Source organism: Peromyscus maniculatus, chromosome 7, assembly GCF_049852395.1.
Source record: "Peromyscus maniculatus bairdii isolate BWxNUB_F1_BW_parent chromosome 7, HU_Pman_BW_mat_3.1, whole genome shotgun sequence".
In the NCBI taxonomy this organism is placed as follows: Eukaryota; Metazoa; Chordata; class Mammalia; order Rodentia; family Cricetidae; genus Peromyscus; species Peromyscus maniculatus.
Genome location: NC_134858.1, coordinates 52,254,497 through 52,269,611, shown reverse-complemented (window position 1 = coordinate 52,269,611; position 15,115 = coordinate 52,254,497). Strand labels below are relative to the sequence as shown.

At 39.8% G+C, this 15,115-nt stretch overlaps 1 protein-coding gene across 5 annotated transcripts in view; it reads right to left on the bottom strand.

Annotated features, from left to right (window-relative positions):
- Positions 1 to 15,115, bottom strand: part of Ube2q2 (ubiquitin conjugating enzyme E2 Q2) — a 59,515-nt gene continuing 44,400 nt past the window's right edge. For all 5 annotated transcript variants that reach the window (XM_006971569.4, XM_076576312.1, XM_076576311.1 and 2 more), the window contains 4 exons: positions 12,287 to 12,335; positions 11,807 to 11,902; positions 3,869 to 3,935; positions 1 to 1,748 (listed from right to left, as the gene is read on the bottom strand). In XM_006971569.4, coding sequence (XP_006971631.1) covers positions 1,717 to 1,748; positions 3,869 to 3,935; positions 11,807 to 11,902; positions 12,287 to 12,335 — 244 coding nt within the window. In that variant the 3' untranslated portion in view covers positions 1 to 1,716. The remainder of the gene's footprint in view (positions 1,749 to 3,868; positions 3,936 to 11,806; positions 11,903 to 12,286; positions 12,336 to 15,115) is intronic.

Genomic DNA, 15,115 nt, shown 5'->3' with positions numbered 1-15,115 from the left:
AATTTTTAAATGGTTCTTTATTCATAAACTTGATGCAAGTTTACAAAATTTACTGTACATTGCCAAATAAATCTGCAATGAAAAATAAAATCCAAAAAACAAAGCATGCCAAATGTGCAGCTGTCAATCTGCTAGCCATGAGGATATGAAAGAATTCAACAATGTATTCAAGATTCTGCCTTAGGCTTAAGGAACTTTATAATGCTTTGAGGAATTAATTCTGCCTTGTCACTTGTTATCTGAGCACTGGAATCATTTGAAGGTAACCAAGGGAGCAAGAATACCAGGTATCTTCACCTGTCCTCTTAACCAACAGAACAGAATCAGGAGAAATTAAAAACACACACAAAATGCACAAGTGCCAAGTTTCCTGAATGTGGCTTACAAAGTTAAAAAAAAAAAAAAAAAAGAATCACAAATCAAGTGTATAAGAAACACCTTTTGAGCTGGGCAGTAGTGGTAGACGCCTTTGACCCCAGCACTCCTCTGTGAGTTCGAGGCCAGACTGGTCTACAAAGCAAGTTCCAGGACAGCCAGAGCTGTTACACAGAGAAACCCTATCTCAAAAAGCAAAAAAAAAAAAAAAAAAAAAAAAAGAAACAAAACTTTGTACTGGTTTGTGCAGGAAAATGTGCTTCTGGGTTTCTTTTTTAAAAGTGCTTAATAGCTAGAGTTTATACTTAAATCAAATTCAGAATTAAAAAAAAAAAACTATTACCAACCAAAGAGGACTGATTCACATAAGGCAAAAAATGGGAAGTACATTGATTTGTGTCACATTTTATAAAAGAATTAACATATGCTGAATCCCTACTGGTCTTCTGATGTAAAAGCCACTGGATGACTACAGCAAAAAATCTCAGGGTCTCCAATTTTAGGTGTCTTTTATACTTCTGCTCAAGGAGTCTGTCTTTGTGCCAATCACTTGACAAGTTTATTAGTTTATCAACAATTGCAACACCCCGTTAATAAGTGGGAAGGTAAAATGACCTCATACTTTAGAACTTCAGGCTCTACATTGTGGCTCTTCCCAAGAAATGTTGAACCAACAGGAGGCAGGTTGAGCCCAGCAGGACTCTGCCATCCCAGTGGAAATTACTGCTCACAAATGGCTGGCTCACTTTGCTTTACCTAATATGATACAATACAACTAAGATCATACTTCCAGAAACAGTTTAAACCTTCACACAACCATGAAAAAGTTAACAATTTAATGAAGAGGCTTCCTGTCATAATTTTGGCAATAAAAAGATTTCAGACCTGAAAACACTATGGTTTAGAAGACCTAAAATTCCTAAACCAGTATTGACCATCAGTTAAACTTTTATTGGCTCTAAATGAACAGGATTTTGCAAATCTTCATACCCCATAGGCTCAATATATGAAGGTTACTGTAAATTCACAGCTGCAGTAAACTGATGCTGACTTCCCTGCTTGCTTAAAAGATTTCACTTTTCAAGAAAGAGGTGGTAGGGAGTGGCTATTGTGTGTACTTATCAGGAAAAATACAGTAAAGGCCCCACTGTTCAGTCCAAGATACCTAAAGTGAGCAAAATGAAAAGGCTGTATCTGGATGTCAGTTGACAGATTATCCACTAAATGATCTATTAGCTAATGTCTTCGGTACTGCTGTTATACGGGCACTCAAAAGCTTATGTCTGCACGTTGGAACGATTTTCTTTAAAGCAACATTGGTCCAGACATATGTCAACGTAGTTAGCCATCTTCCTTTGGAGGTGTATACCAGCCTGAAATAAAATGGAAAAAACATTAACTACTTCAATCCTTGAAGCATCTAGGAAAAGGCACTCCTAAGATGAGGTCCAGTCTCTACTCATAATTTTGATGTTTAACACTACTGTAGAAACTTAAACTTGCTTTTTGGTTATTAATCCAGCATTCTGATATGTTCACAGTATCAAGTCACTGCTTATGAATAAACCACACTTGAGTTTTCAGCATCTCTATATAAATGGTATTCCTAGCTGATAATGACAGTGTGGAATAACAGCAGTCACATGCTAACCTTCCATTTCAATTCTGTATTTAAAAGAAACCTGGCAATTAGAATTTAAAAAAACACACATTAGTACTGTCATATTAAAATTCTAGCTTTTTAAGGCAGTCCATCCCAGAGTCAGTAATCTCATAATGTATGTCCAGACATCGAGTTACATGTGATAAACACAAAAGATGAAAATTCTTGGAAACATTTTAAAATTGCTATCTCTGATTCTGAATCCATTGCTCTTTCATCAATGCAGGGTTTGCTTAAACACACACACACACACACACACACACTTTCTATAAACATCTTTGAATGCCAATTGTAGGTTTTGCCTTAAGAGAGGAAAGAGGAGCAAGCCTGACTGTTGCTCAAACTCCACACAACTCTCAACTCTCCTAGAAAGGCAATTAGATGCTCAGTCATGCCTGGTACAAAGCAAGCATTGGAACATACTCAGCTGAGAAACTAGAAGTGATATTATGAAAGCCTGGACTTAACCTTATGTTGTAAGACCTTCCTTTGAAGCCTCAAGATTTGGTTTTGAATATTATTTCTATAAGGAATCACTGACAAAGTGTCAAGTTGGCATTGTCATTAAAATAAAATTGAGTGCAAGATTCAAATCTAAACATACAAACTAACATACATGTGTGTATACCTTCTCTGGAGCTCAATAATTCAGAGAGCCCCAGAATCGTCCCTTCCCTGTCTCCCCAGAGGTGGGATCAGAGGCCTAACTAACATGTTTCTAGAAAGTTAGGACCATTGACTACAGATGCCTACCTACCTACTCTAAGGAGACTCCTTCCTTCTGCTCCACACAAAGGGCTTTCATTTCCCTCTGCTATCACAATGACTTCTTTGTTCAGAGGACTTGGTTACAAAGTGCTCTGCAGAGGCACTATTCTTTTTCCTCATGTTTATTAACAGACACTGCCAACTTTAGAGATGAGGAAACTGGGGCTCAAAGAGACCACAGAGGCTGGTAAAATGGTCAGCGGGTGAAGGTATTTGCCACCAAACCAGACAATCTGAGTTTGATTCTCAGAACCCACATGGTGTGTGTGGTGGCAAACACACAAAACAAATATTTCTTTTCTAAATGAATCGTAGGACTTTTTCAAAGTCGCAGAGCTAAGAAGCCACATCAATGGCACTTGCAAATAGGTCTTCCAAGCCAGGCTAAATGATGCAGGCCTGTAATCCCAGCTACTGGGGAGACTGAAGCAAGACTCTGCAGAGTGATCTCAAAGCCAGCCTGGGCAGCTTAGTGAGATCCTATCTTAAAAAGTGAAACAAAACAAAAAAAAACAAAACAGGGGGGAGGGAAAGGGAAAAGAAAAGGAAAAGAAAGACAAGGCAGACGACTCAAACAGCAAACCTGAATCTCAGCAGTAGAATGCTTTGCCCTGGTGGGGGTTCTAGGTTCGACCCCGAGGGAGGAAGGAAGGAAGGGAGGGAGGGAGGTCTACCCAAGTACTAATCTGAAGATGTTTCAGAAGCAGATAGCCATGATCCTGCTAAGCTTGCTCAACTACAATGAGAGCTCCTATACAAAGTTGCATGTACAATTCTTTTACTTACAAAGTATATTTCAATTGAGCAAAGGGATTTAACCATTAAGCTAATTTCTTGGTTCTGACTCAATGGCATTTCAGTCAAGTCTTCAGAGCACAGAAAGAAACAGTGTTAAGATTTGTTGCAAGATTATGAATACAGTTAAGGTTTTTTTTCCCCCCCAATGTAATTAACATATTTGATAAAAAATTAAGACAAAACCACAGGAATGAACAAGGCAAACACCAGCATGCTGTGTACAACTTCATGAATGGCAATAAGTACTTATTGAATTAAACATACCATTTTTCTCATGTATCTGTACAATGGAATTATAGGATTGTTGGGCCCGTGCTAGATTATACTGATTCTGAAAAAGAAATTACACATTATTAAAACAAATCTGCAGCCAGATGAAAACCACCAGAGTGAATTTATGGATATATCACTACTGTGTTTAAAAGGGCATTTTCATTTCCCAGAGAATTTGTGTTACTAACTTTCCAAATTTGCTACAATTTTATTAGAACAAAAAAAATCAAAATTGCACTTCGCTAAAACCCCACAAACTTCAGTTGTTTACTTTTAACATCTTCCTACCACTGGTCAAGCAGGAAGGTTTCTAGCCCTAGTGTGTGTCTCCACGCTGTCAATTCAAGTCAAAGGAAACATATTTATATGAGTAACACTCAACTTTCTTCTCCTTACATCCAAAAGAATGGTCCATGGTGCTGCTTTCAGCTAAGAAGACACTAAGCACCGTGAATCTAAATACTTGTAGTTAGAAATATAAAGAATGCCCACAAGTGCCACCAAGTCACCTCCTTTGGTTAAAATAAGGAATTTTCTCTAACGAGCCAAGTTCAGACTGAATTTTGTCCCATAAGCATGAATGGCTTACACCTTAACTTCAATTAGTATCAGACTGATCTCTGTAACAGCTCACCCCACCTACAGCACATCATTCAACTTGTTGCATAACCAATACACAGTCCAGAAGAACAACAAAATGCAGAGACAGTCTCCCTTCCCATCCCCACTTCCCCTACGCAGTTAACTACATTTACTAGTTTCTTGTACACTTCTCTGGAAGATTTTGCAAGGACATTCATGCACAGCTGTTGTCCAAAGACTAACCCTGTGCTTGCCAAGTATGGGCAAAAAGCATCTAGAATGGAGCTGCTGCATCAAGAACAAGCCTTTGCAATGCTGAGGCCTTGCTCAATGCTTCACTAAGGACTGCCAAGGCCAACTGTGTGCACCTCCAAGTAGCTTCCCAGGAGTCCTTCAGCACTGTTTAAAGCCACATCCTCCCTGTGGTTTCAGTTTGCTGGTCTACTCCTCAGTGCAGCTGAAAAAGTTTCCGTGCATTTGTGAACCACTTATTTTCATTTCTGTACCAGTCGTAAACAGACCCTATTTTTCTACAGAGTAATCTGCTAAAGACATAGACACAAAACACATGGCAGAATCATACCAAAGAAAAACTTGAAATACTCTCACGGCTACAAATACGGTTCCGTGGTTAGGAACACTTGCTGCTCTTCCTGAGCACCAAGGCTTGATTCCCAGCACCCCACCCAGTGGCTTCCAAGTCCAGTTCGAGGGATCTCAGGCCCTCTTCAAGCATGAATATGGTGCACAGACATATAAGAAATTCAGGCAAAAACATCCATACACATTAACGTTTTTCTACAAAGAGAAAAATAAAAGAGAAACAGACTAAAACCAAAATATACACAACATACTCTCAGATAACCATGGACTACTGTGCCTGCTCTTCCAAGCCAAGCATCAGCCAGCCTCCACCATTTTGGACAAGTGACACAGTTAATGATTAATTAACTTGCAGTTTAAGGTGCTGTTAGGTCAGCAGCAGACTTCTGCTTACACCTTCAGTAATCTCTCCCTGTTCTTCACGTTGGTTTGACTCCTTTCTAACAATGAGTTGGATTTTTGATTTGTTGTTATTCTGTTTTTATTTTTGGTAATTAGTATACAAGAAACCAGGTGTAAGCATTTTTAACAAGGTCTGCATGTTTTGGTGGAGTCTGCTCCCCCTCACCTGCTGCTCCAGTAACCTCACTGGCTCCAGCCTCTCTTCCTCCGTGCACGGCCCTTTCTCTTCTCCCACCACTGTTCTGAGCCCTCCTTTGGTTTCTGACTGTACTGCTGCTGTCCCAAACACTGCAGAATTTTATTTTCAAATTCCCATTTACCCAAAGGGTTGTAGAAATCTGAAATTCCACAGAACACTGTTTCCAGTGTACTAACTTACCAGTCTTATTTAACTAAACTAGGATTAGAACATCCGTCTTTTTTCTTTTCAGCATTATGCGTCAGCTTCACTCAACAACTTTGGGAGGGTTTTTAAGAATTTTAGTATTGCTATTGTAGTTAAAAAGTATTTTTAATTTTGTATTTGTTTTTTTACTATAATTTAGAAAAATACTTAAAATTTCCAAGTTCATATATACTGTAATTAATCTTTTCATTATTATCTTCTAATTTAATTACATATCTGAATTATATGGTTTGGAAGGTAGCAAACCACAAGGTTTTTGTATTGCCTGCCTTGCTTTACAAAATAGTCCATTCTGATTTTTTTCCGTTTCCCATGTATGTCTGGGAAGGATATGGGGATCTGATACTGGGCACAGGTCTGGTCACCGGCACTCAAAGTCACACATGCAGACCTCTCTGTTTGGCAGACTCATCTGGTTTCCCTGGGCTTTTATCAGGGTTTTTCTCTTCAACTGTAAGCTATTCTGTATGTTCTGTTAAATTCTTCTTCAGATCTCTCTCAATACCATTCCCAGTCTTACTAAATGATCAGTTTCACCATTCTGGTTTTAAATGTTTTCTTTTCTTTGGCTTTTAGGGTCTCATGTAGCTCAGGCTGGCCTTAAACTCACTATGTGGCCAAAAATTGCCTTGAACTTCTGATTCTCCTGCCTCTACCTTCTAAGTGTTGGGTTGACAGGCATGTGACCATGTGTCCAGCTTCCACTTCCCAGCTTTGATATTTCATACAACTATTATATTGCACTTCAAATAACTTTGTTCTGTTTTTGTGTGTTTGTTTTTTGTTTGGTTGGTTGGTTGATTTTTCGAGACAAGGTTTCTCTGTGTAGCTTTGCGCCTTTCCTGGAACTCACTATGTAGACAAGGCTGGCCTCGAACTCAGAGATCCGCCTGTCTCTGCCTCCTGAGTGCTGGGATTAAAGGCGTGCGCCACCACCCAGCTCTGTTTTTGTGTTTTGAGGTATTGAGGATTGAACTCATGCTAAGTAAGCACTCCACCACTGAGCTATATAACCCCAGTCCTGACTCCCATCTGCAGGGGCAAGTTTCTCAGTCCTGCCTAGTCCCACGGTCCGGAATAATCTCTCCCACTCGAGCTCTCAAAGCCACTCATAAAATAATCACTCAGAGGCTTATATTAACTATGAACTGTATGGCCTATGGCTCAGGCCTCTTGCTTAAATTACCCATTTCTGTTAATCTATGTGTTGCCATGTGGCAGTGGAGTTACTGGACTGTGGGCCTCTTGTTGCTCCTTGAGTGGCGGGTTGACATCTCCCGACCCCGCCTTTCTTCTCTCTATATCCCTCTTGGATTTTCCCGCCTGGCTCCATTCTGCCCTGCTATAGGCCAATGCAGCTTTATTTGTTAACCAATGGGAGCAACATAAATTCACAGTGTACAGAAAGACGTCCCACAACACCCATCTTGTGATTTGGTGCCGGGCTGGCCTCGTGATCTTTAACTGCATTGCCCGTGTGTTGGGTTTCATCTTTGGGAAGCCTACAAGCTCCAATAGAAACCCTTTTCTCTGGAGGCCGAGTCTGTTTCTCGGAGAGCTATGATTGCAGCTGACACGGAACACAGCAGAGCCCTGGTGATCAAGGTGCTTATATTTGGCACCACAACTTGGCTCACTTATAAATGCGAGACTAGGCTGCTTAGTCATTCCCTAACACCAGAAAGGAAGAAACAACACAGATCTCTCCTGCGCTTGTGAGCACTACTCAGGGTTCGTTCTTCAGGAGAACGACAGCATCAAAGGACACCTGTTCTGAGTGCAGAAACAGGGTCAGCACTGCCCCAAAGGCTGTGTGCTCCAGGGCTTCACTATCATTCACTAGTGTTCCCTCTGGAACATGCATGCTTCACACATTAGCTTGCTTTATTTATTTTGTTTTTGGAGATAGGGTCTCCTTCCTTATATAGTCCAGTTGAGCCTAGAATTTACTGTGTAGCCCAGCTGGCCACCAATGTGCCATCTTCCTACCTTAGCTTCCCAAGGGCTGAGAACTACCTTTTCATCAACAGGTCAGTACCCTGGGAGGATTTATTACTTGTATAGCTTCAAGTTAATGCTACAGCTTTTATTTCCTAGTAATTGAACAGGAAACAGCCTGACTGCTATCCTTCTAAGGCCATGGCTTGTTCTCACCCCTGCTGGTTAAGCACCGTCAGGAAGTGAGGGAGCTGATGGCAGACTGTTCTTCCACCTCTCCATAGGCTCTTGACTGTATAGAGCTACCAAGTTCTCAGCCCATTCATCCAACCTGACCTTGATCATGTATGCTGAAAGGAACTCTGTTTTCCAGCATATGTGTAAATTTATGTTAACTAATTTAGCCTTTAGAAAGCACACACATTCAATTGCTTTGAATTAATAGCTGACAATATCATTTAAAAATATCTTATTTTAGCTTTCTGACTAAGACCAAGTATAAATATTTAAAATACTCTAAAGTAATAAATATATGGCAAAAAGAAATTTGAAGAACACAAAATTCAAATCTCATATCTAACCTGATCCTACCCCTTATGAGAAACAATTAGCACTTGAACGTTCTTCCGAAGACAGTCTATACTGAAACAAACATACTTACACAGCTCTCCCTTCCTCCTCACTGCCGTCCCCACTATATATACATGTACCCACCTACACATCAACAGCACTGAACACTATTTAAAATCTTTATTATTGTATGTGAGCACGTGTGGGCACACATGCTCAGCACACAGGTGGCAATCAGAAGACAACACTGTGGAACTGGTTCTCTACTTCCACCTTTACATGGGTTCTGGGACTCCAACTCAAGTTGTCAGGCTTGCCCACTAAACCCCAAATGTAAGCAATTTCTTTTGGTTGACAGACAGACACACAGACAGAGTGAGAGTGCATGTGCACACGAGAGGGGTGGGGGAGGGAGAATGTGTGGACAGGGACATGGGGATCAGAGGACACCTTTCAGGGACAGCTCTCTCCTCCCACTGCAGCTGAACTCAGTCCATCAGGCTTGCATGGCAAGTCCTCCACCCCATGAACACTTGCTGGCCCTTTAACACATTAGCATCTTTTTAAAAAAGATTAATTGTTATTATTTTTAATTAAGTGTGTCTATTTCTATATGTTAGTATGTATACATGAGTGCAGATGCCCACAGAGGCCAGAGGTATCAGATACCCCTACAGTGGGAGTTAGAGGCAGGTGTGAGCTGGCTGACAGTTGTGAGCTGGCAGTTGTGAGCTGATTCTCTATAAAAGCACCAATCACTCTTAAATCTCAATCATCTATCCAGCTTTGAATTAATAGCTGACGATATCATTTATTATGAAAATATCATGTATCTTCCTTTTTGGTTACATTTATTTGTGTGTGTATGTGCAAGCACGGGGACATACGTGCCATAGCAGGCAGGTGAAGGTCAGAGGATAACCATTGGAGTTGGTTCTCCCCTTTCCACCATGAGCACCCTAGGAATCAAACTCAGGCCCTCTGGCTTGGTGCCAAAATGTCTTTGCCTACCAAGCCATCTCACCTCCATCTTTCCTTTTTGATTGTTAAGGGTTTAGTTTTTTGAGACAGGGTTTCACTACATAGCTCAGGGTAGCCTGGAACTTGTGGTCCTCCTGACTCAACATCTCAACTTCTAGAATCATAGGCATGCACCACCATGCCAGGCTTCTGTGTTATTTTTTAAGTTAATATTTAGACTATTCCATGCAGAATGCAGGAAGATGAAACTTCTATTATATTGTGCAAAGTTTCCACTTTCTTAGCTGACAATATTTTTTAATTTGAAAGAAAAAAAAGAGTCAAGTTTTACCCTAAAAGCTCACTGAATTCACTTCTAATGTGTCAACCATGAACAAAGAAGCCAGCACAGAGGATCATAATTGTCCCCAAAGGTTCCATTGGCTGTGTCATCAAGCCATCTCAGCGGTTATGTGCTATGGTCTACATAACACAAAGATCTCTTCGTGTAAGCCATGTATGAATGTGTTTCAATACACAGAAGTACTCAGCAGCCTGACTTAGGGCCTCATATATAATGCTTTTTTCTTACTTGCCAAGAAAACTGCACATCATAGAAAACATGTAGGTTTAAAGCAATTGATGGAATTAAGATTTATAGTATAGAATAAAGAATACTGGTATTCTAGAACTTCAAAACTGGAGAACCTAAGTTACGTTGGCCCACTGTATTTGATTCAGAGCTCTCAGGAGAAAGTCTGTACAGTGTACTGGTAAAATTTCAATTATGAAAGAGAGAAGAGAAGAAGAGATGAGAAGAGAAGAGAGGAGAGGAGAGGAGAGGAGGGGAGGGGAGGAGAGGGGAGAGGAGGGGGGAGGGGAGGGGAGGGGAGGAGAGGAGAAAAGAAAAGAAAAGAAAAGAAAAGAAAAGAAAAGAAAAGAAAAGAAAAGAAAAGAAAAGCGAGAGAGAGATCACTATGCCCTTCTGATTTTCTTTTCTATTTTAAAATGAAAAACATGGGGAATTTTTTTTAAATTATTAAATTTAACATCAAATTCTATATATGCATAGATGTTAGGAGAAAGCACTGAAGACTGGAACATGCTAATGCCTGGTGTATTTCTCTAGACATTCAAAATTATAAACTACCTTCTCAGGGTTTTGTGATGTTATCTGCTTTAGGAACTTTGAATGAGGAGGCATATATTTCATCATTAAAAAATTTTCAGATTATACTATGTAACTATTTTATTGACACATTAAAATAAAAATATATTCACATATATTATTAAAAAACACTGGTTTGATATAAGTTATTGAACATTGGTGAGTTGCTTAACTTTTGGATTTTAAACAAATGGCATTTTATTCCAGTATAAACAAATTGCTATTAAAAAGTTAAAAGTAACACTATCATCCCAAATTATGATTTTTTTAAAATGACCTTTTAAAATTTTTGCTTTTTCTGTGGATTAATTTTCTAAAAAATTCTCATGATTGGAAGTACAGTATGAGTATATATCTCTAAGTTGTAAACTACTTGAATAAACAATGCAATTCACAAAGAACTTTAGGGAAAACATTCACTGCTTAAAAATCATCAGATCAAGGTTATTTCCATCACACAAAGGTTCCCCCCCCCCAAAAAAAAAAACAAACATCAAAGTATCTATGAGTAGCTACAATTCCACCTGGAACAATCCTTCTAGTACAGTAAGTGAATTCAGCACAACTCAGTAAGTATACAAACTACACCTGCCTAGCTGAAACCTTGTTTTGCCCCCATGACCTTAGAGTTATCAGACCCTGTGTTCCTCAATTTCTTCAGCTCTAAATGAAGACAACAGAACGTTTCTCATAGGTTATTAAAAGGGTTGAAAAAGTTAATGATCTAAAGTAGAACATAATCTAGCATGTATACTCTGACTGAAAATTAATGATGCTAATAACATGGTCTCAGTTTGGAGAAACCTCAAAATACACCCAAGCCTTTTCCTTAGTATGTGACATTTAACAATAACGAGCTCAGACTAAACATGCCTGTGGATAGGAAAGACTAGGTGGGGTTAAGTGACTGCAGTGAGCATCTTCTCCTACACATCTGTTTCCCACCTTCACTTTTCTAAAACAAGAAAATTAAATAAACTGTCTCAAAAAGAATTGAGACGGGGGCTGGAGAGATGTCTCATCAGTTAAGAACATTTGTTCTTGGAGAGGACCCGAGTTCAATTCCAATCGCCCACATGGTGACTCACAACTGTCTATAACTGTAGTTTATCCAATGCCCTCTGAGGGCACCAGGCACACACATGGTCCACAGACACACACACCCAGGCAATGCATTCATAGACATAAAAATAACTAAATTTTAAAACTAGAACCGAGAAAAATATACGCCTCACATGTGACCTAGGCTAGCATGAGGCGTATATACTTCAGCCTATCTGTGGAGCTCTGAGGAGAGTACCTTATTTGCTCCAAACTGCACTCGGGCCTTGCCTTTCACCAAGGTGGCGTTGATCTGCATGATGACCGATTCTATAGAGTAGGCGCTGCTCCAGCCCTATGGGAAGAAAAAACACAATGGTCTTCACAGTTCCCACTCAGGAAAACCTAAGGAGACATCACAGAGGAAGCCAATGACAGCATGTCAGTGCTAACACATTTGTAGTGAAGAGGAAAGCACAGACGACAGTCCTGGGTTCTAAACATCTAAACCTGGGTGCATTTTAATCTTAAATAAACATTCCTCTCGGTTGTTCCCGCATGGACTGAGCTCAAAGTACAATGACATTTTACCAGTTTATCTTAGATTTTCTTTATAAAAGTAGGTGCTACTACAACAATTTTTTTAAAATATAATCTGCTACATTTAAGAACTTTGCTCTTAGAATCCAGCTAATTTATGGAAATTATACTAACACTGAGAACTGTGCACAGGAGTTACCTGTTTTGTAAGAAGTTCCATACATAACGCTCCTCCACCCAACACGTACCTTTAAAAAAAGAAAGCAAGCATACAAAATCCTCTAAATATCAATATTCCTTAACTTCTAAAGTATTACTAAGAAAGCATGCACACAAAATTAGAACATAGCATACAACAATGAAACTGTTATTAGGGACGTAAGACGGGCCAATTTCAAATGTTTAGTCATTACCTTAATACAGCCAATGTGTCAAACAAACTGAACAGAACACAAACTTTTCTGATGTCAAAAACAAAGACCTTAGCTCTGTGCATATGTTTCCTTAGCTGACGCTGAGGTGTGCTTCTGTCCCTGGAGCTTTCTATGCACCCTGCTGCAAGGCTGCAAACTCTGTGGACAGACAAAGCTCTACCCTAGCCAGAGTCACAGACAGCGGCAGGGTGCTATACAACCTGAGATGGCAGAGCAAGTAAGTGTGCCCCCACCCCAATACACTGAGACTCCACAGTGGAGCCCACATGCCACCTAACATACCTCCATTTCTATACAGACTAAAACTGTCTTCTGATTCTGATATTGAAAGTTGTATTTTAGACATCTTTCAGAAATTTTAAGTCAGCCAGTAGTTTTCCTCTATACTTAGTAATTGGACTATGAAAATCAAGCTATTTTGATTTTGCCTCCATTGGGCTTTCATATTTCACTCCTCTCTCCAATCTTGTTACTTCTCTATCAATTTAGGTTTCTGTCCCTTGCCCCTAAGACAGTAGTAGCATGGATCTCAACTAGTGTCGTATCACCATCATATATTCTTTGTACTGTCACAGAGGATTCATCTCCCTAGAATGCTTTTTCCTTTCTTTTGTGTAGATATGTGGTGTGTGTGTCTGTTATGTATACATGTCGGTTTGAAGGCCAGAGGTAAACATCAGCTGCCCATCTTATTGTTTGAGACACAGTCTTCTCAATGAACCTGGAGCTCACCAATTCAGCTAGACTGGTTAGCCAGCCAGCTTCAAGGATTTCTCTCTGGCCCCACTTACCCAGTGCCAGGATTACAGGCACAAGTCACCATACCTAGATTTTCTGTGGGTTCTGGGGATCTGAGCTCAGGTCCTAGTTTCTCAGCATGCATTTTACCAACTAAGCCATCTCTTCCATTTCTACAACATTTTTTAAATTGTTGTTTCCCTTTTCCTATTCCAGTTAATGACAAATGAATCCAATATTCACGGTTAAATATGCTTACCAGAGGAAGGAGGAAAAAATGACTTGTTACACAATTTACAATGTTATAGCAACACTAAACTATAAAAAGTTTAGTGCTGCTGTACTTGGCTAGGAAAAGGCTGGTGTTCTAAGCAAGAGATACAGAAGTTTAAAATTCACCGTATTTCCACCCTGTTTATTTTGTGTATGTAAATATTTGGCTAGGTTACCTAGTATTCTTCCAAAAATGGCCATATGCTTTATGGTAGAGAGTTACTTCCACTGCCTAACCCAGAAGCATGAGGGGACGTCTAAAGGTAAGAAAATGAATCTTCATAATCTGAACATCTTTGTCCTATGATCTTATCTTGTGATCTCCTCTCATTCTAATAGTGTTTGTGAACAGCAGTGTTAACAGCTTTCCAAAAGCAGCAACAAGATCCCTAAGAGATTACTTCAGCTTTGCTGAGCATCACTTTTGGAATTCTGACAGAGCAACACTTCCCAAACAGCGAACCAGAGGGTGCCATCTTCTGAGATGCCAAAGGGAGGGGAGGAAAAGACTAAAGGAATTTAGAAGAAGTTATTTAGCATCTTTGTGGAAAACAGACTTAGGAATTACTTAGTGTCTCTGCGGAAAATCGCATCAAGTCTCCAAGAAGTCCCTTTGGAAAGAATATCACTTAGTCTGCTGTCCAAAATGCCTATTAATATACCATAGAACTTTCTGGGAGATGTGGTAAAGGATTGGGCTGCAGGCATCAGCCAAGCCAACTTTTTGTTGTTGTTATTTTTGTTGGGTTTTTTTTTTTGTTTGTTTTTTGAGACAAGGTTTCTCTGTGTAGCTTTGCACCTTTCCTGGAACTCACTTTGTAGACCAGGCTGGCCTAGAACTCACAGAGATCCACCTGCCTCTGCCTCCTGAGTGCTGAGATTAAAGGTGTGCGCCACCACTGCCCAGCTAGCCAAGTAAACTTTTAAAGGAGTATTTCCTGATCATGCTGTAGACATCTAAATGGCTCAATACATCATAAACACGGATTTGTTTAAGGCCATGCTTTTTGTTTGTTTATTTGTTTAGCTGAGCTTTACAGACACTGTGGCCAGCGTATTCTGCAGCCCCAACATTAGTTCATATGTATTCTTACTATACTGAGAAATCTTAGCAGGATGTAATCTCAAAAACACAGCCTTTATACTTATATTTGCTTTGCACATCTATTTCTATATTACAGACACTAGTCTAAGAAGTTCTGAAGTCGGTCTTTAGGAGTAACCCACTGCTGTCTCAAACAGAAAGGATCAGTCTGGGGCAATGTTTTTAGATTTTATTATTACAGTAGAAATCATCTCACAAAGTAGAATTAGCTGAGTACTTGAAAATTCTCAAAGGATTTTTTAAAGATTTCCTTTCATTCATGTGTGTGCATGTATGCCTGTAGAAGCCAGAAGAGGGTGTTAAGTCCCTGGGGACTAGAGTGACATGTCGCTGGCAGCTACCTCAGGTGGGTGCTGGAGACTGAAGTCAGGTCCTTCGGAAGAGAAACAGCTGCTCTATAACTGAGCCACCTCTCCTGCTTCCCTACAAATAGTTTATGATTCCTGTGTGGGGACTATGAAACATTTCATAGGTAACT